General features: G+C 39.3%; 1 protein-coding gene across 1 annotated transcript; it reads right to left on the bottom strand.

Moving 5' to 3' along the window:
- Positions 1-301: 301 nt before the first annotated feature.
- Positions 302-14,835, bottom strand: ampd1 (adenosine monophosphate deaminase 1 (isoform M)). The gene is made up of 15 exons (XM_079677672.1): positions 14,799-14,835; positions 11,540-11,705; positions 11,081-11,234; positions 9,934-10,099; positions 6,980-7,199; positions 6,348-6,477; positions 6,030-6,224; positions 5,301-5,432; positions 4,928-5,091; positions 4,108-4,234; positions 3,752-3,915; positions 2,944-3,064; positions 1,511-1,684; positions 1,069-1,179; positions 302-717 (listed from the first exon to the last, which is right to left on the bottom strand). The coding sequence occupies exons 1-15, from the start codon at positions 14,818-14,820 to the stop codon at positions 562-564; spliced, it is 2,202 nt and encodes a 733-aa protein (XP_079533798.1). The 5' UTR covers positions 14,821-14,835; the 3' UTR covers positions 302-561.

Genomic DNA, 14,835 nt, shown 5'->3' on the forward strand with positions numbered 1-14,835 from the left:
ATTAGGGGTGTGTCTTCATTGGAATGACAAACACCGTGAAAGCTCAGTCTATAACTAACAGAAAAAGTGATGCACTGTGCAACTCAGACCAATACGTTCATTACTCATGTACATGTTCCCCTTTCATTCTGCTGATACAGCTACATGTATGCAGCTAGACTCTTAAAGGACACTCATTTAGAGCTTATAAGGAAAGCTAAATCAGAAAATCAACACAAGACTAGATCCTGCTATCAAGTAAATATTGTTGCAATGTAATCCTGATTTATTTATGAAATATGAAAGCAACCACAAAAGACTCTTCTCATTTTACATTTTATTTCCTTTCATTCTCATACATGATGTTTCTCCACATGGAATACTCATACTATGATGTACAGATCAATTGAAGAAGGTGTGCAGATTATATAAAGTGAAGACAAAAAGTTTCCTCATCCAAAGGAGAGAACATTAGTGTGTTAAGGCTCAAGTTTCTTTAAGATTCAGTTTCTTAAGAGTTACTGTGAAAGACAAATGAAGATACTTTTCTACATCAGATCAAACAGATGAGTTTGAGTGCGTTTACTCAGACTTCATGCCCTCCTGGATGCGGTGGAGCTCGTAGCACAGGGTCTCATAGCGAAAGGCCATGCGGATCTGGGCCACGTTGGTTTTACGGATGTCGTTGCCCTCCGGACCCTCCTTCAGGTAATCGTCACCCAGGAATTGTTTCTTCTCCTGGAACAAGGAAAGAACCACAAGCACATTTTGTTGTGAGAATAAAATCCCTTAAATGTGGATTGGATGTGTAATCTATTATATTGAAAGAGGTCCTCTTGTACTTTTGGGGGGTTTCTCTTGTAGTGTGTCATATAGCTTTGTGTGCATGTAAATGTTCTGCAAAGGCTTAAATCCCAAAGTTCCCTCCAGAGGGAGTTTCTCTCCCACACATTCCCCCCCTTCCAAATTCCTCGTATGTGTAAACCTACTTGGTAATTAACCCGATTCTGATTCTTATTCTGATTTATATACAAGTCATAATTTATAAGGCTAAAGTATTCCGTTAAAGCTCTCTGTCAGCTGTGTTACCTCATCAGACAACGCGCTCTGGATGACGCTGTTCCTGGAGATCTCACACATGTCGCAGGTACTGAGCTTGAAGACCTGGGCTGCAATGGCGTACTCTTCCATCAGGGGTTCCTGTGGACATAACGAACAGACTTACAATCTGATATTTGGATCATCACTCCAACTTCACTCCAACAAAGCTATACCACCCGATTGAAGTTTGTCATTAAGTGTGGAAGCCAGTATTTTACAGCGGATTTTCTGCATAAACCTGTTGTACTGTATGCTTACACTGCATTTTCATTCAATGCAGATCCAACTCTATTTCCATTTGAGTGTGCTGAACATTACTTTGCATGTACAATGTAAGTACAACAAAATGTAATCATTTATAGATGCAATACAATACTTATTATATTCAGCACAGCATGCACCATTGTCCCCTCTCTCCATGGGCTCAGACCTTGGTGTAGTGGAACTGCATGGGGTCGTCTGTGGACAGAGAAACCATCAGGCCCTTCTGGTGGAACTCCAGCAGCGGGTTCTTGGCGTACTCCAGGAACAGGCTGTTGTTGCTGAGAGGGGACATGGCGATGGGGATCTGGGTCAGGTAGTACAGGTACTGCAGCACAGGACTCTGGGTAGGGAAGAGTGATAGATATATGATCAGTTTACAAGATATAGCTCAGTCAATTTGGGATATTATTTGTCAAGGTCTGGTATATCTGTGATTTTCACTCAATGAATCAAACTTTGCTTCTATAGCATCTTTGATACAAGTGAATGCAGTTAACAGGGTTTCACAGGTGATTGACAAACTTAAATCAAGACACATCAGTGCAAACCATGTAAAAAAAATGATAACAATTTTGCAATTCAAGACAAATTTACAGGGGTCAATACAAATTATGAAAATGTTATAAAATAGATTTAAAAGCTATAAGGTATGTATAGTAATAAACAGCTTAAAGAAGAATATTGAAAAATATTTTTAACAATGTCTATAAGCCTTTCTTATCAATGACCAGGTTTTTTAACATTGACTTTTAAGGTTTTCAACACTTTCTCAGGCTGTTCCCAGGGCTCAAAGCATAATAAATAAGGAACATTTGTTTACAGGTAATAAGTAATGTATTACTCCACTGGTTTAAAATTGTCTCGCCAAAGGACTGCAATTGGCTCGCTAACACTGCCGTATTTACAGAAACGTTTATTAGTTTTCAATATGAAAGTGCAATAGAAATGAATACAGCTAAAGCCTGAACATCAATACAATGTATATTGAGAACAATCCAGGACAACACCCATTTGGATCTTTATTTCAGACATTAAGCCTTTTGAAAATGGGACTTCTTTAAGAATGGGGTCTTAATATCCTTCATCAGACATATTAAAATACCATATATTGAGAAAGAACATGATTTATATCAAGAACATCTTTTATTTGTAAATGTTTAGGTCTGTAATAATATAATATGTAATTGCGGAGAATACAGAAGATGTGTGTAAGGTTGTTAGAACAGTACAAGTTGTCATTGAGGTAGAGCATTACAACATAAAATAATAGGGTGCTTCTAGTGCCTGATTATATTTCCAAATGTAATGCCGGCACCTCCGCATTGTTCCTTAAAGATAAAAAGAATATTGGTAGCCATAACATTTTGGAAACACACCTTTATTTCCATAAAGGTGCTCCTCTCCCTGGTTAACAGGTTTTCATTCCAGACTTGTCTTACATTCAAACTTTTATCCAAATAAGAAAACCCATACGAGAATAAATAATTCACTAACTACGTTTTCTTTGTTTAAAGTATGAATGGTATACTAAATGCAGCTATGGTGGTCTCCGCTAAGTAAAGCTGAATTGACTTCATAGTAAGTGACTGGAGAACTGACCTTCTTGAGGTTGAGGCCGTGAGAGATGTTGTCAGCAGTCATGAAGGCAGCCAGCAGATGGGTGATGGCTCCGGCTTCACCGCAGTGAGGCCTGAACGTGAAAGTGTTCATCCCCCTCTCTCTGGAAACCAGATGGTAAACAAATGTTCTACAACAAACTCACTGGGAACATTTTCACAGAAGGTAGATATCTGAAGGAAGACTAATTTCTCCTGTTAGTATGACACAGGAACTTTCTCAGTTCTTGACATTTTGTTTTCATTTGTGAAACAGCTCTGGAAAAAATGTTGGCTAATGAAATTCCTTTTGGTCATGATCATTTTGTTTGTCGTTTTCTGACTTACTCACTAAAGCCACATGGTGCTGTAATGCACCACTACTCCATGTTCAAGATAGGATAACAAAATATGAATGTGTTAGTCCAGTCAAAGGTAAATTTTTCCACAAAATCTGAATATAGCAAGTAAATATATATTGTGTTAACATGTTATGTAAAATTACTGTCATCTTTCTAGCAAACAAAAGCAGATGGAAAAAAAACATTTACAAAAATGATCCAGGTAACACTTTTAATCAAGAAACTTAGAAAGATTATGCTGGCAAATCGTTCACCTATTAAAACACAATTCATAAAGCGCAAGAAAATAACTTCAATCCAAATTAGAAAACGGATTGCCAGAAAACACTTTTTCCTCACATGCCTCTCAGGGCTTTCATATTTACAGAGATAACATATGAATAAATGAGGGGAAACACATCAAGAAAAATCATGGTCCTGCACTTTAATAAAAAAGACAAAATTACTGACCTGCGGAGCTGGTTAAGCACTGTGATGTTGGCATACATGTAGTATATGTAGTAGGTGTAGGAGGGGTTCTTGGCGATGTCCCACTCCTCTGGTTTGGGGCTCTTGGAGCAGAACATGTGACCACTGTGCTTGGACTCATCGTCCACGCTGTCGAAGCCTGTCACCTACACACCAGGGGGCAAACGGTGATTTATACAGGGAATAGGGCGCTTCACTCTGGAGCTTATTCTGGGGTACTCCCTTTCACCCCAGTCATTTTCAAACAGTCCCAAATTCATGGCGGGGAAATCTATCCTATAACCAAGGAACAATTTGGTTTATTTTGCATCTATGTTTCACGACTGTTAATGACTCACATGCCGGAGGAAGATGCTGAGGTCGGGGTTGGAGTGTGGGTCGATGGTGGCCTGGAACACTGGAAGGAAAATGTTCTCCAACATCTTGCCAAAGTGGGGCACAAAGTTCCTGTCTCTAAAGACGTCGCTAAGATGGAAGAGGGACGGAACAAAACTAATTTTAGATATCAATTCTATACATCTTTCAATCATTTTGTGTATATATTATAGGTCTCGGATACAAAACATTTCTCTGAATTGTTTGGCTCGAAATACCAAACAGATCATTGCAGCATCGCATAAACCCCTCTGTTTCAGCCCTGTTTCAAAAGTGCTGATTCTCAGTCTGTTACTTTAGATGAAAATAAGGAGCCCCTCCCCACCCCCCTCTGAGAGATATTTGGTTAAAAAAAACTCAAGGAGGAGATTCAGGTGATAAGGTGCGTGTGTGTGTGTGTGTGTGGGGGGGGTTACTAATTGGCTAATGGTTACACAAGCCAAAAAATCGTTATTACATCATAAAGTGGGCAAAATCTGATCAGCTCTTTTTCAGACAGGTTTTTATATAAATGGATCAGGACAAAAAGTGAGGGAATCTTTTTTTCCTCAATCTTTCAGAATCTCTTTACGCAGATGGGACACATTATCGTCATAAAAAAATAACAGAAATAATATTGATAGCAGCGTCCCTAGCAACCACCTTGGTAACAATGAAAACGTTGTATGGAAAAAGTGTATTTTGCATAATAGGTGACCTTTAAGGGGAGTAAAAAAACATGATTAATAATTTGTCTCACAGTTGTGTCAAACTGCAAAGAAGAAATCAACATTGAAGACTTACTAGATCCTGGGAATTTGAATCATCCATTTGAGGTGTGGGGAGAAGACTCTGTTCTTGACAAACCAGCCAGAGAGCTTGTCCCACTCGCTGGGGTTGCAGCCGTAGATGGACAGACGAGGCTCAGCATACTGGTACTTGGCCTCCTCCAGGTCAGCTGCTACTTCCTAGTTTGCAAAAAGGTCAAATCAGGACCAGATCACATGAAGCTTGGCACATAGTGGATGATTTGGCAGAAAAATAGACATATCTCTCTTTGGCCTACCATACTGCATGTGCAAACTGGAGGTCATTTTGGTTTGACAAATATGGATCTGTAATTATCACAGACTATTCTTCTAGATTTTGTTTGTTTCTTATCTCATTAAAAACTGACCTTGATGATGGTGGCAAAGTACTCTCCACCAATGTGGTTCTCTGTCTTCATGTACAGGTCACGCAGCTCACTGGCTCCCACGGGATTGTATTTGGCGTTGAACTTATCGAAACGCTGGAAGGTTTGTCTTCCCTTCAGGGAAACAACAAAGAGAGAAGAAAAGACACTTAAATCACAGCGGGTTAAAAGAGACGATCGGACAATGGGATTTATTTTTTACATCCGCCAAAGGTTATGTTTTGGTTCGGTTTGTTGGTTTGTCGCTAGGATTACAGAAAAACCTTTAGCCCGATTACAATGTGTAGCATGGGTTTACATTTTAGACAGTCACTATGTATTACATTTTTGGTCACATAGGGCATTTGACTGGTGCTTTTCGAGTGCTGATGTAGTTTTGAATACAAGTTTTGCAATGGCTGTGTTTGGGCATTTTCTATCCAAATCAATTGTGTAAGAAAATAACATATCTATTGAATGTCCTACCAGTATCCTATAGTTTTAATAAATTGTGAAAAAAAAAATTTCATTATTTTTATCATAAAACCTTTGGCGTTGTTCTCAGCTGCCTTTACACCTGTAATTCTTCAAAGGATACTATATGCTTTCTAACAGTCAGAGACTGGCAGTTTCTCATTTCCTTTCCTTTGGATATTCAATATGTAGCAATGCGTTTTAATTATTCTGTCCATTCAAATCTAAACCCCCCAATGTTTCATGTGAGTAACGTACAGCGTGCACATCCAGGGAGTCCACAGTGAGGTCATAAGGATGCAGGTGAAGGGACTCGAAGAGCTCCTTCATGGTGACCTCTTTCCCGTTCAGCTTGTGCACGATGCGGTCAGCGTCCACGCGGTAAGACCTCTTGATGAAGCGCAGCAGGTGCTTTTGGTTCATGCAGGCGGCAGCGTGGATGTGGGTGTCCACCTGTAAGGACAGAGAGATGATAGAGGGAAGATCACTGAGGTGTATGTGTTGTAGTAACAATGTTTGGTCACAAGAGGGAGCTAAAGACATGCGGTGTCGATGCAAAATGCTTTTCACGGCTACCTTCCTGCAGTTGTAGAAGTCCCTGTGGGGGTTAGACTTCAGCTCATTCATCTCCTCCATCTCATTCAGCATCTCGTGCACATTGAACTTGGACAGGATGAACTTGAGACGGCGGTGAGTGTAAGTCTTACTGCAAAACAACGAGAAGCACATTATCACATTAGATTCACTGTGAGGTTATAAACTGCTCTGTCAAATAGCAGATTTGCAGGCATGTTTTATAAGTGTTTGTAAGTATGAGGCTTATGATACATTTTTTAAATGTGATAAGCAGCCAGAGAAGGGAGTCATTTTCTTTGCGAAAAAAAGATTGACATTATAAACTGAATTGATAGTAACAGATGTTTTTTTAGATTAAAGTGGTACATTTAGGAGATTTTTTTACCAGGTTTTTATTTTATTTTTCACTATAACCCTATTGAAGTTTTTTTTTATTGCATATCTATGTTTTAATAATCTTAGAGAATATTCAAAATATTTCTAGCATATTTGTGATATTTATTTTTTAAATATATGAATTTATTCTCAAAGAAAAAAAAAAAAAAAAACCTGGGAGGAACAACAAAGATGATTGAGAAATGTCAGTTCTAATCATTTTAAACAACACAATCAACCAATTTTAAAGGACTCACGTTGGGCCCTGTGCAATGAGAGCAATGAGGAAGTTCATGTCGTCAATGAAGGTGTTGTAGTCGGGGCAGGGCAGGTCTTTGTGCTCATGTTTATCGGCAGCAGCAGCGTCGTTGTACACGTAGATGACACCATCCTTCATACGAGCAACGTATCCCAGATTCTTTGGCAGGGTCTTGGTATCAAAGGGGTCTTCTCCGTTCTTTGGAGGAGTTGTGAAGACTGATGGATGGATGCAAAGGTGGAATGTTACCAAGTTTTTCTACTGATGAATTCCATAGGCATTAGAGACCAGGGGCCGTATTCACAAAGCATTTTATCTTACCGCTAGGAGTGCTCCTAACTCGCGCTAAAACATTTTACGTGGGAGTTTTTTCTTAAAAGTTATTCACAAAGCCGCTGAGACCTACTCATACTAAGGATAAATCACTAAGAGTGACGCGCCGTTGCTATGGATTACGTTGATTCTCGTGCATGAGTTTAGAAGCGGTCAGTACGGTGATTGGTTGTTCAGAGCAGGCGGTCTCGGTGAAACTCATCCGCAACATCCCACAAACGAGCCCACTAAATCACCGAAAAACAAGGAAATAGCCTAGGCTAGAAATGTATTCCTATCAAATAGTTATGGACAGTGCAGTTAGCAGAATACACGCATGATGACAAGTTTGTGCAGACCACGATAATGACGTTGTATATGCACGTTAAAGAGAGAGAGAGCAAACAATACAAATACATAAATTGCATTAAATCAAGGGGGCAATTGACCTTTCACAAAGCCACGCCCCTAAATGCCCGTTGTCCAATCATATTCGATCACGTGCGCGGCTCCCTGTGGAAGTCCGACAAGCTTAGCGTTCAAATTCATTGCGAAAATGGTGAAGCGTTGTGCTTATGGTCTTTGCAAATCATATCCCATAAGCTTAGAGGGGGGGGGTGATATTTTACCCGTTTCCTAAACCCAAAACCCGAGAGGAGAGATGCCGCCAGTTGATAAAGAAATGCGGCAGGCCCCATGCCCAGCTGAATATGGCGAATATCAACAAACACAAATACGTTTGCTCCGAGGTAAATACGTGCTAACGTAGCTAGCTAGCTAGCAAAGATTACATTCACAAATTAACTAACTAATTTAATTAACTAATTTAATTAACTAATTTCACTAACTAACGTTAGCTAAAGTCACACGACTACAGCTGTAAGTTGTGTGCTTATAGGTCGTTTTGACCATGTATATCACTTGATGCATAATAATGTCTGAACAGCTGAGCTCCGTTATTAGTCTACCTGTTTTCAAAGTACAAACAAGAAAGCCAACAGGCAATCATTCATTTATATTTTTGCTTTAATCTTTGTAGCATTTTGTTAATGGAAAGCCTACTGTCGACTTCCCTAATCCTGCTGCACAAGTGGGCACCCCGACCCCCACAAAGGAACAACAAGGTGGATGCAGAAAGCCACCAAGGAAACGGTAGTTAACTTTAGACAAACTACAACATTTAATGCCTCTTGTGATTGCATTGTTTTTATTCCAAAATAATAATAATAATTCCGTCGAATTTGACATACAGCTCATGTGGTTTTTCACTCTTGCACTGCGATCTGTATGCAAGTTCCTCTATTGATGTTGTGCCTCCCTCTTTTCTAATGTTTATACTGTGGATATAACCCTCCATAGCGTATTGTAGCCCCTTTTGTTGGGACCTGGAGGATATTGCTGCGTTATTGCTCCAAAATGAGTCTGTTAAGGCGACTCCGACGTTACGGAGACCCTCCATTATGGCTTTGTTTAACGCAGCTAGCTCTCAGCTTGTCGGACTAGCAACAGTAACCAAGGGGGGGCGTGGCTTTGCGAAAGGTCAATTAAAAGCACCCTGCAAACTATTATCCAATGAGCATATTTCCAACACTTAAACACTTTCAATAACAGCCCATACCGCCGTTCAAGTCCCCCTATCATGATGAATGAAAACAATCTGCGTGTTGATGGAATGTACTTTCTTTCTATTGACGAACACGTCCTCATCTTTTGATGGCGCAATTATTTTTATGTGCATCCCGTCAATAGCACCGACCGCACCGGGCATACCTGCAATTGCCATGAAGTTGGCTTTGATCCTGTGTAGTTGTTGATTGTCCAAAGGAAACCGGATAAACTGTTGGATGATATGTGGTCTAGAGAGCGCGCTGATGGTTTGGTTTATGGCACGGCTGACTGATGGTTGCGATATTCCTAAATCGTCGGCATTGCAAAGTTGCATTTTCCCTGTTGCTAAATATCGTAGTGTTGCCAAACATTTTATTTCCGGACTAATTGGGTTATTCCTGTTAGTCGGGGATGTTATTGCATCCTGCACTAATTCCACAACAAGTTTGATACCCTCACGATTTAGCCTATATCTCTTGATCAATTCACAGTCTTCCATTTTCTCAAACATTTCGTCTCGCAGCCATTTTCAGATTCTTTGTGAATAGGTCTTACTGTGTTAGGAGTCCTCTCGAGGACTTTTAAGCTCTCCTAAACTTAGGTGCTACTTTTAGGCCTAACATACTTTGTGAATTGCTCTTAGTGAATACAATTAGGAGTCCTAAATTTAAGACTGACACGCCCATTATGTTTAGGAGTTTCTCCTAAATTCGCCAGTTAGGAGCTACTTTTAGGCCTAAGATCCTTTGTGAATACGGCCCCTGGTCAAGAAAGTGTTCAGAGCCTTTTGAGTGTTTTTTCAGTCCATTATAGAATTGAAACAATAATTGTCTATTCTCCTGCACAATCAGCTTGCATGAAATGTATTCTGGTCAATGCAGGTAAAAAAACAAAAAAAAACAACTTACCGAAGTAGATTTTATGGTTCATCATCAAGTTTAAGACAAGTCCATCCTTTTTAATAACACTTCCTCAATCACTTGATGGATGTACCATACACATGATTCATAAGGGATGAGCTTTCCTCCTCACCTGGCTGCACCTGATCCTCAGGTTTGAAGGTCTCTCCCTCAATATCACACAGGTACTCAGAGGTTGTTCGTGGGAAGCGCTGGATGGCAAGCCTCATGTACTTCTCCCTGATGGTCAAGGCACGGTACAGACCCTTACAGGACAGCTCAAAGTCATCCATGGTCACCTGATGGGCGGATTTAGAAGATGTAACATATTTGAAAGTTGTGGCTATGTCAACATTTGTGGCATTCCTTTCAAGATGAACCACCTGCCCCAACACTTGTGCAAAAGCCTTACTACAAAATGTAATGAATGATTTGTGGCGGTTTGCTTGAAGGGGTAAAGGAATATTAGGGAATGCATTTTCTTAAAGTTAACAGTTATTTGTCCCTATTTTAATTCAACATGCTGCATTCAATGAGCGACCATGTGCTTTCTGTTATATATTTTTTTATGGTCAGTATTCTTGATATATATCTTAACAAATGTGAGCTGTTAAGTAGGATAAACCAGAAACAACAACAAGCTCCTCAAAGAAGTTTCTCTGCCTGTAAATGTCAAACCCACAGTCATGAAACTTAAACCCCAGCCTGCTCTCAGATGAGCTCCATTCATGGGCGCCTGTTAGTGAGAAGGAAAGGCCACTGACCCACAGATACGTTTAGTCAGTGAAATGTAAGGTCTGTATCCAGGTTAACTTGACCCAATTCTAGTTTAGGAAGCTTTGGTGACATGCTATTAATGCTGTCAAAACATGTTTTTTTGTTGTTATGTTAGGCTAAGCTAGCTAACTGCTAGAGGTTGAATCCATCATCTCACTTTTGGCAAAGAACCAAACAAGCGTATTTCCCACCAGAAAGAAGTCAAGTTAACTCAAATGTAAGTCTTTACATAATCTAAATAATGTGTTATCTTGATGAATGTTCAGTAGACTAATACAAATAGTGTTAGCATATTAGCATCTTTCAAGTTTGAATCAAAGGTACAGGATAGGAACTTATTTTTTTGCTAATACTTATTAAAGGTTGAACCTAAGAGTTCCAGATGAAAAGGAAAAAATAAACTCAGTGTTCAGTAACAGGGAACTTGTTTGGGCTTTAACAGGCTTTAATTTATGTGAAAATCCCACAGTCAAGCTTTGAAGGAAAATTAAGCGTAGGCCTACCCCGGAGGCGTAGTCTCCAATGATAGCCACTCTCTGGAAGTCAGGTACTTCCAGGTAGGTGGGTGTCTCTACCTCCACTGACACTACAGTGGCTCCACCTGCCTTGGCAGAGGCTCCTGGCAGGGACATGGTTTGGCAGTGCTGGTGCCTCTTGCTGTGGACAAGTAGAAGAAAGGTTTGGTGGTTGGCTTCATCCAATGTCAACATGTCTGAAAGCTTTTGTTGTTTAAGCAATTTGAAACACATTAAGTCATCCTGCAGAATTTCTTAGTCAATTATTAAGGACACTGTTACAAGGAAAGTATGCAAACATGGTTGCACATACCAGCCACACTGCAACCACAGAAAGACTGTTTCATATCTGAAAAGTTTCCTTCAAAGTACATTATTTAATTGTATTATTTGATTAGTTTCTTAAGACACAAGCACAAACTGAAAACATATGATCTCCCATCTCACCGTTTCTCAGCATCATCCTCAGTGTGCAGATGGTGGGCCATCTCCATGTGCATGATGGGACAGTCCTCATCCACATCAAATATAGAGAGCTCATCGCGGACATCCTCACCCTTGGTCTCCGATGCGAAGACCTGTTCCGCGAAGGCCCTCATCTTATCATCGGTCTCTGTCAGGCACAGCACATTTTTGTGTGATTAAAAACAGGAATTCACTCTGCTTCAATCAAATCATGCAGCCACAAGCAGAAGCTCTTGACCTCTAATCTATGCTGCATGAATATGAAGGGGGAATGATTTAGTTTCTTGACGAATGAATGGTGCACATGACATCCTACATCTATGACGTGAAAAAATGCACATACATTACCCAACCTGCTGTGTACAGACTCCAGCACATGCGTTGTATACATGACCAAAGATCGATTCAACAACTAAAGTCTGCATCCCCGAATTCCGGTTTGGTCCCATGCACTTGCAAGCACTACAGTGATAAACCACTGACACACAATATATGAAATACTATACAATATATGACATGGTTCAAACCTTCAAACTAATTACGGACCCAGTTTTCTTACCATCTCTCACTGTATCATTGTAATTGTTATTTGCACGCAATCTATCAGGCTGTACTGAAATTATTTGATCAGAATTCATGTTGAAAGATTGACAAAGAAAGAGGGCCATGGTCCTAGAGGAACCAAGCTATGAAGAAGTTCCGCAACAAGCAAAAAAAAAACGACATGAGTGGCATTTATTGCTTTACTACTCTTTAGTTCAAATTATACTTGTTACATGCACTATCTAGCCACAAGCCAAGGCTTTATACTCTAAGACACATGGCATATATTGCCAAAGAGATTTTAGAGCTTCACATCTCACCCTGGATACTTACTCTGACCTGATTACGCCCAGCAAGAAAGTAGTAGCACCAGGAATAGGAAAGCGAGTGTTAGAAAAATCATTGGTTAGAAAGGTGATACAATCCAGTGTGACAGTAAATGCATGACACAATTTTACTGCTGTAGTTATTAATTTATTACATTTTAGATACAGACTATACCTTTCCTTTATTATTAATACATTTGCAATATAGAATACTCGTAAAAAAAATACATGCAATTGTAGCAATTAAGATGAGATATCGGTACAATGCATGCATACACTTAAGTGGAATTAATGTAACATACAGTTTGAGGATGAATAATGGAGAGGACACATGACTTTACATAATGTTTAAAATAACAGCAGCTGGACAAGATGGTAATTGCATCTTCACGGTACATGCATGATCTCGTGGTCTCAGTCCTTATGGTGACGTTTTGGATCAAATATGCAGGATACTCAGGTGATGTGATTCTATGACTGAAACGCTACCATTACGAAACCTCTCTGTGCATGTGAAGATGCATTTCCTGTTTCTCCCTGGCATTCCTCCACGGGCTCAAACAAGCCTGAAGATCAATTAAGTCTTGTTTGTGCGTTGCTTTGCTAACTGATAAGCATTGGTGCTTGGTGGAAGAGTCATTTATAAAATAAAAGTTCACATTCAGTTCAGTTAGTGTTGATGATGCTCTGTTTGTAAGGCATCTGATACAAATCAAACTGAAATTGAATGTGACCAATATATAATAAATGTGTCCAGTCCCAGTATATTCAATTTTTTCCATTTCAGATGGTATGGTGTAAACATCCAGTTCATTTACCAAGATCCATATTACTAGGTTGTATTCAAATAGGCTTCGGGGAAAGAATATTTGTAGATGTCTCACATCTATCCATACAGTAAATCATGCTTTTTAAATGCTTCTCGTCTTCCAAGTCAGGGCGGGGCGGTCCAGGTTAATGGGAAACAAAATAAGTGTGGTCATGTCTCGAGCAGCAATGAAAAGGGAGTAAGTGAATACAAATAAAACTATATTAAAAGATCTGTGTTGATCTGTGTTGGGACTGTATACTATAGTAACTGGAAAGTATTTAACAGTTATCATCCAAGACGTGTTTCTTGAGATTGTTTAACGAGGATAACTATCAATTAAATATATATATATATAATTATCACATTAAATGAAATTAAAACTATTTGTGTGGCTAATATAGTATTTGGTCAATCTGGCCCTTTAATATAAGACTGATCAGGGTTTTATCATTAATACATTTGTTGTCAGCTCTGCTTTGGCAGATCATTAAAGCTGCTTGCATGGACTGCATGACAACTCCGGTGTGGAATCCCTGTCGCCACATAACCAACAAGCGGAAACAGTCAGAAAAACACGCTCCACCAATACCTGCTAAATAATTACAACAGCCTATTACAGTAGTTGTGAAACCAAGCTCTTGAGGCAGCAGCTGGCTGGACCATTGTATTTCTATTTTTTACCATTTGAAAAACTGTTAAAGGCATAACGTGTCATCATAGCTGCATGGCAATATGGTAAGTCTAGGATTAGCAACCATTAGAACAGCATTTTATTAGTAGTAATGATAAAGCGTTTTTAAACTGGGGATAAGAAGAAAACTGGAAAACACCTAAGTAAGAATTGACCTTTGAGAATCTGCTGACGCTTCACATCCTTCAAACATCCTCTCTTGACATTTTGACAGCTGATACTCAATTCCTCACTGGATAAATAACCCTAGAGTTTTATAATATGAATTTAAAATGCTTTAAAATGCTTAATTGGAATTGGAATCACACAAATCACAAAGTTAAATGAAGTTTCCACTGAGTTATTTCCAATTATGAGAAGACAATGAAACCTTGCGATGGCTAAATTAGTCTGTATGGACTTCATATTGGAACTATTTTAACCCCAATTAACTATTTTAACCCCAATGAACCTGCCATTAAAGCTGTCAGTGCCATACATTAGACTGACAATGTAACAATGGCTAACAGATGGGAATTTATTTCCTTGACAGCTGTTCATATTACACACAGTAAGAGGCGTGACCCTTGTAATATGCATTCAAAGCATATTTGTAGGTTCTGCCAGTCACTTCTATTATTTCCATGCATCCCAACAAGCAGCCATGAGGGCAGCATTTGACAGAAAGGTCAAGTTTTTTTTTGTTATTCATATGTTGGCCAAAACAACTAACAGAGGAGCATAATAAAAATGAATTGAACATTTTTAGTGAACACCGTCTCAGTTAATCTGTGCAGTCGTTTAAAAAAAACTCTTGAAAATGATATCCAAATGCTATTTGTATAGATGAGTGTAAACGTTCAAACCGAGAGTCATTCTGCCGATACTCACCTGGCACTGAAACTTTAGGCATGATGACGCTCTTGTA

Source organism: Notothenia rossii (genome assembly GCF_949606895.1).
Source record: "Notothenia rossii genome assembly, chromosome: 4".
In the NCBI taxonomy this organism is placed as follows: Eukaryota; Metazoa; Chordata; class Actinopteri; order Perciformes; family Nototheniidae; genus Notothenia; species Notothenia rossii.

Bases quoted from the DNA above. Each gene is read 5' to 3' on its own strand.
- ampd1 (XM_079677672.1), bottom strand. From the start codon at position 14,820: ATGCCTAAAGTTTCAGTGCCAG. The intron at 3,916-4,107 runs GTGAGTCATTAA...CCTGGTGTGTAG, and splicing joins TCAGCATCTTCCTCCGGCAT to GTGACAGGCTTCGACAGCGT. The intron at 3,065-3,751 runs GTCAGTAATTTT...TCTGGTTTCCAG, and splicing joins GTGCTTAACCAGCTCCGCAG to AGAGAGGGGGATGAACACTT.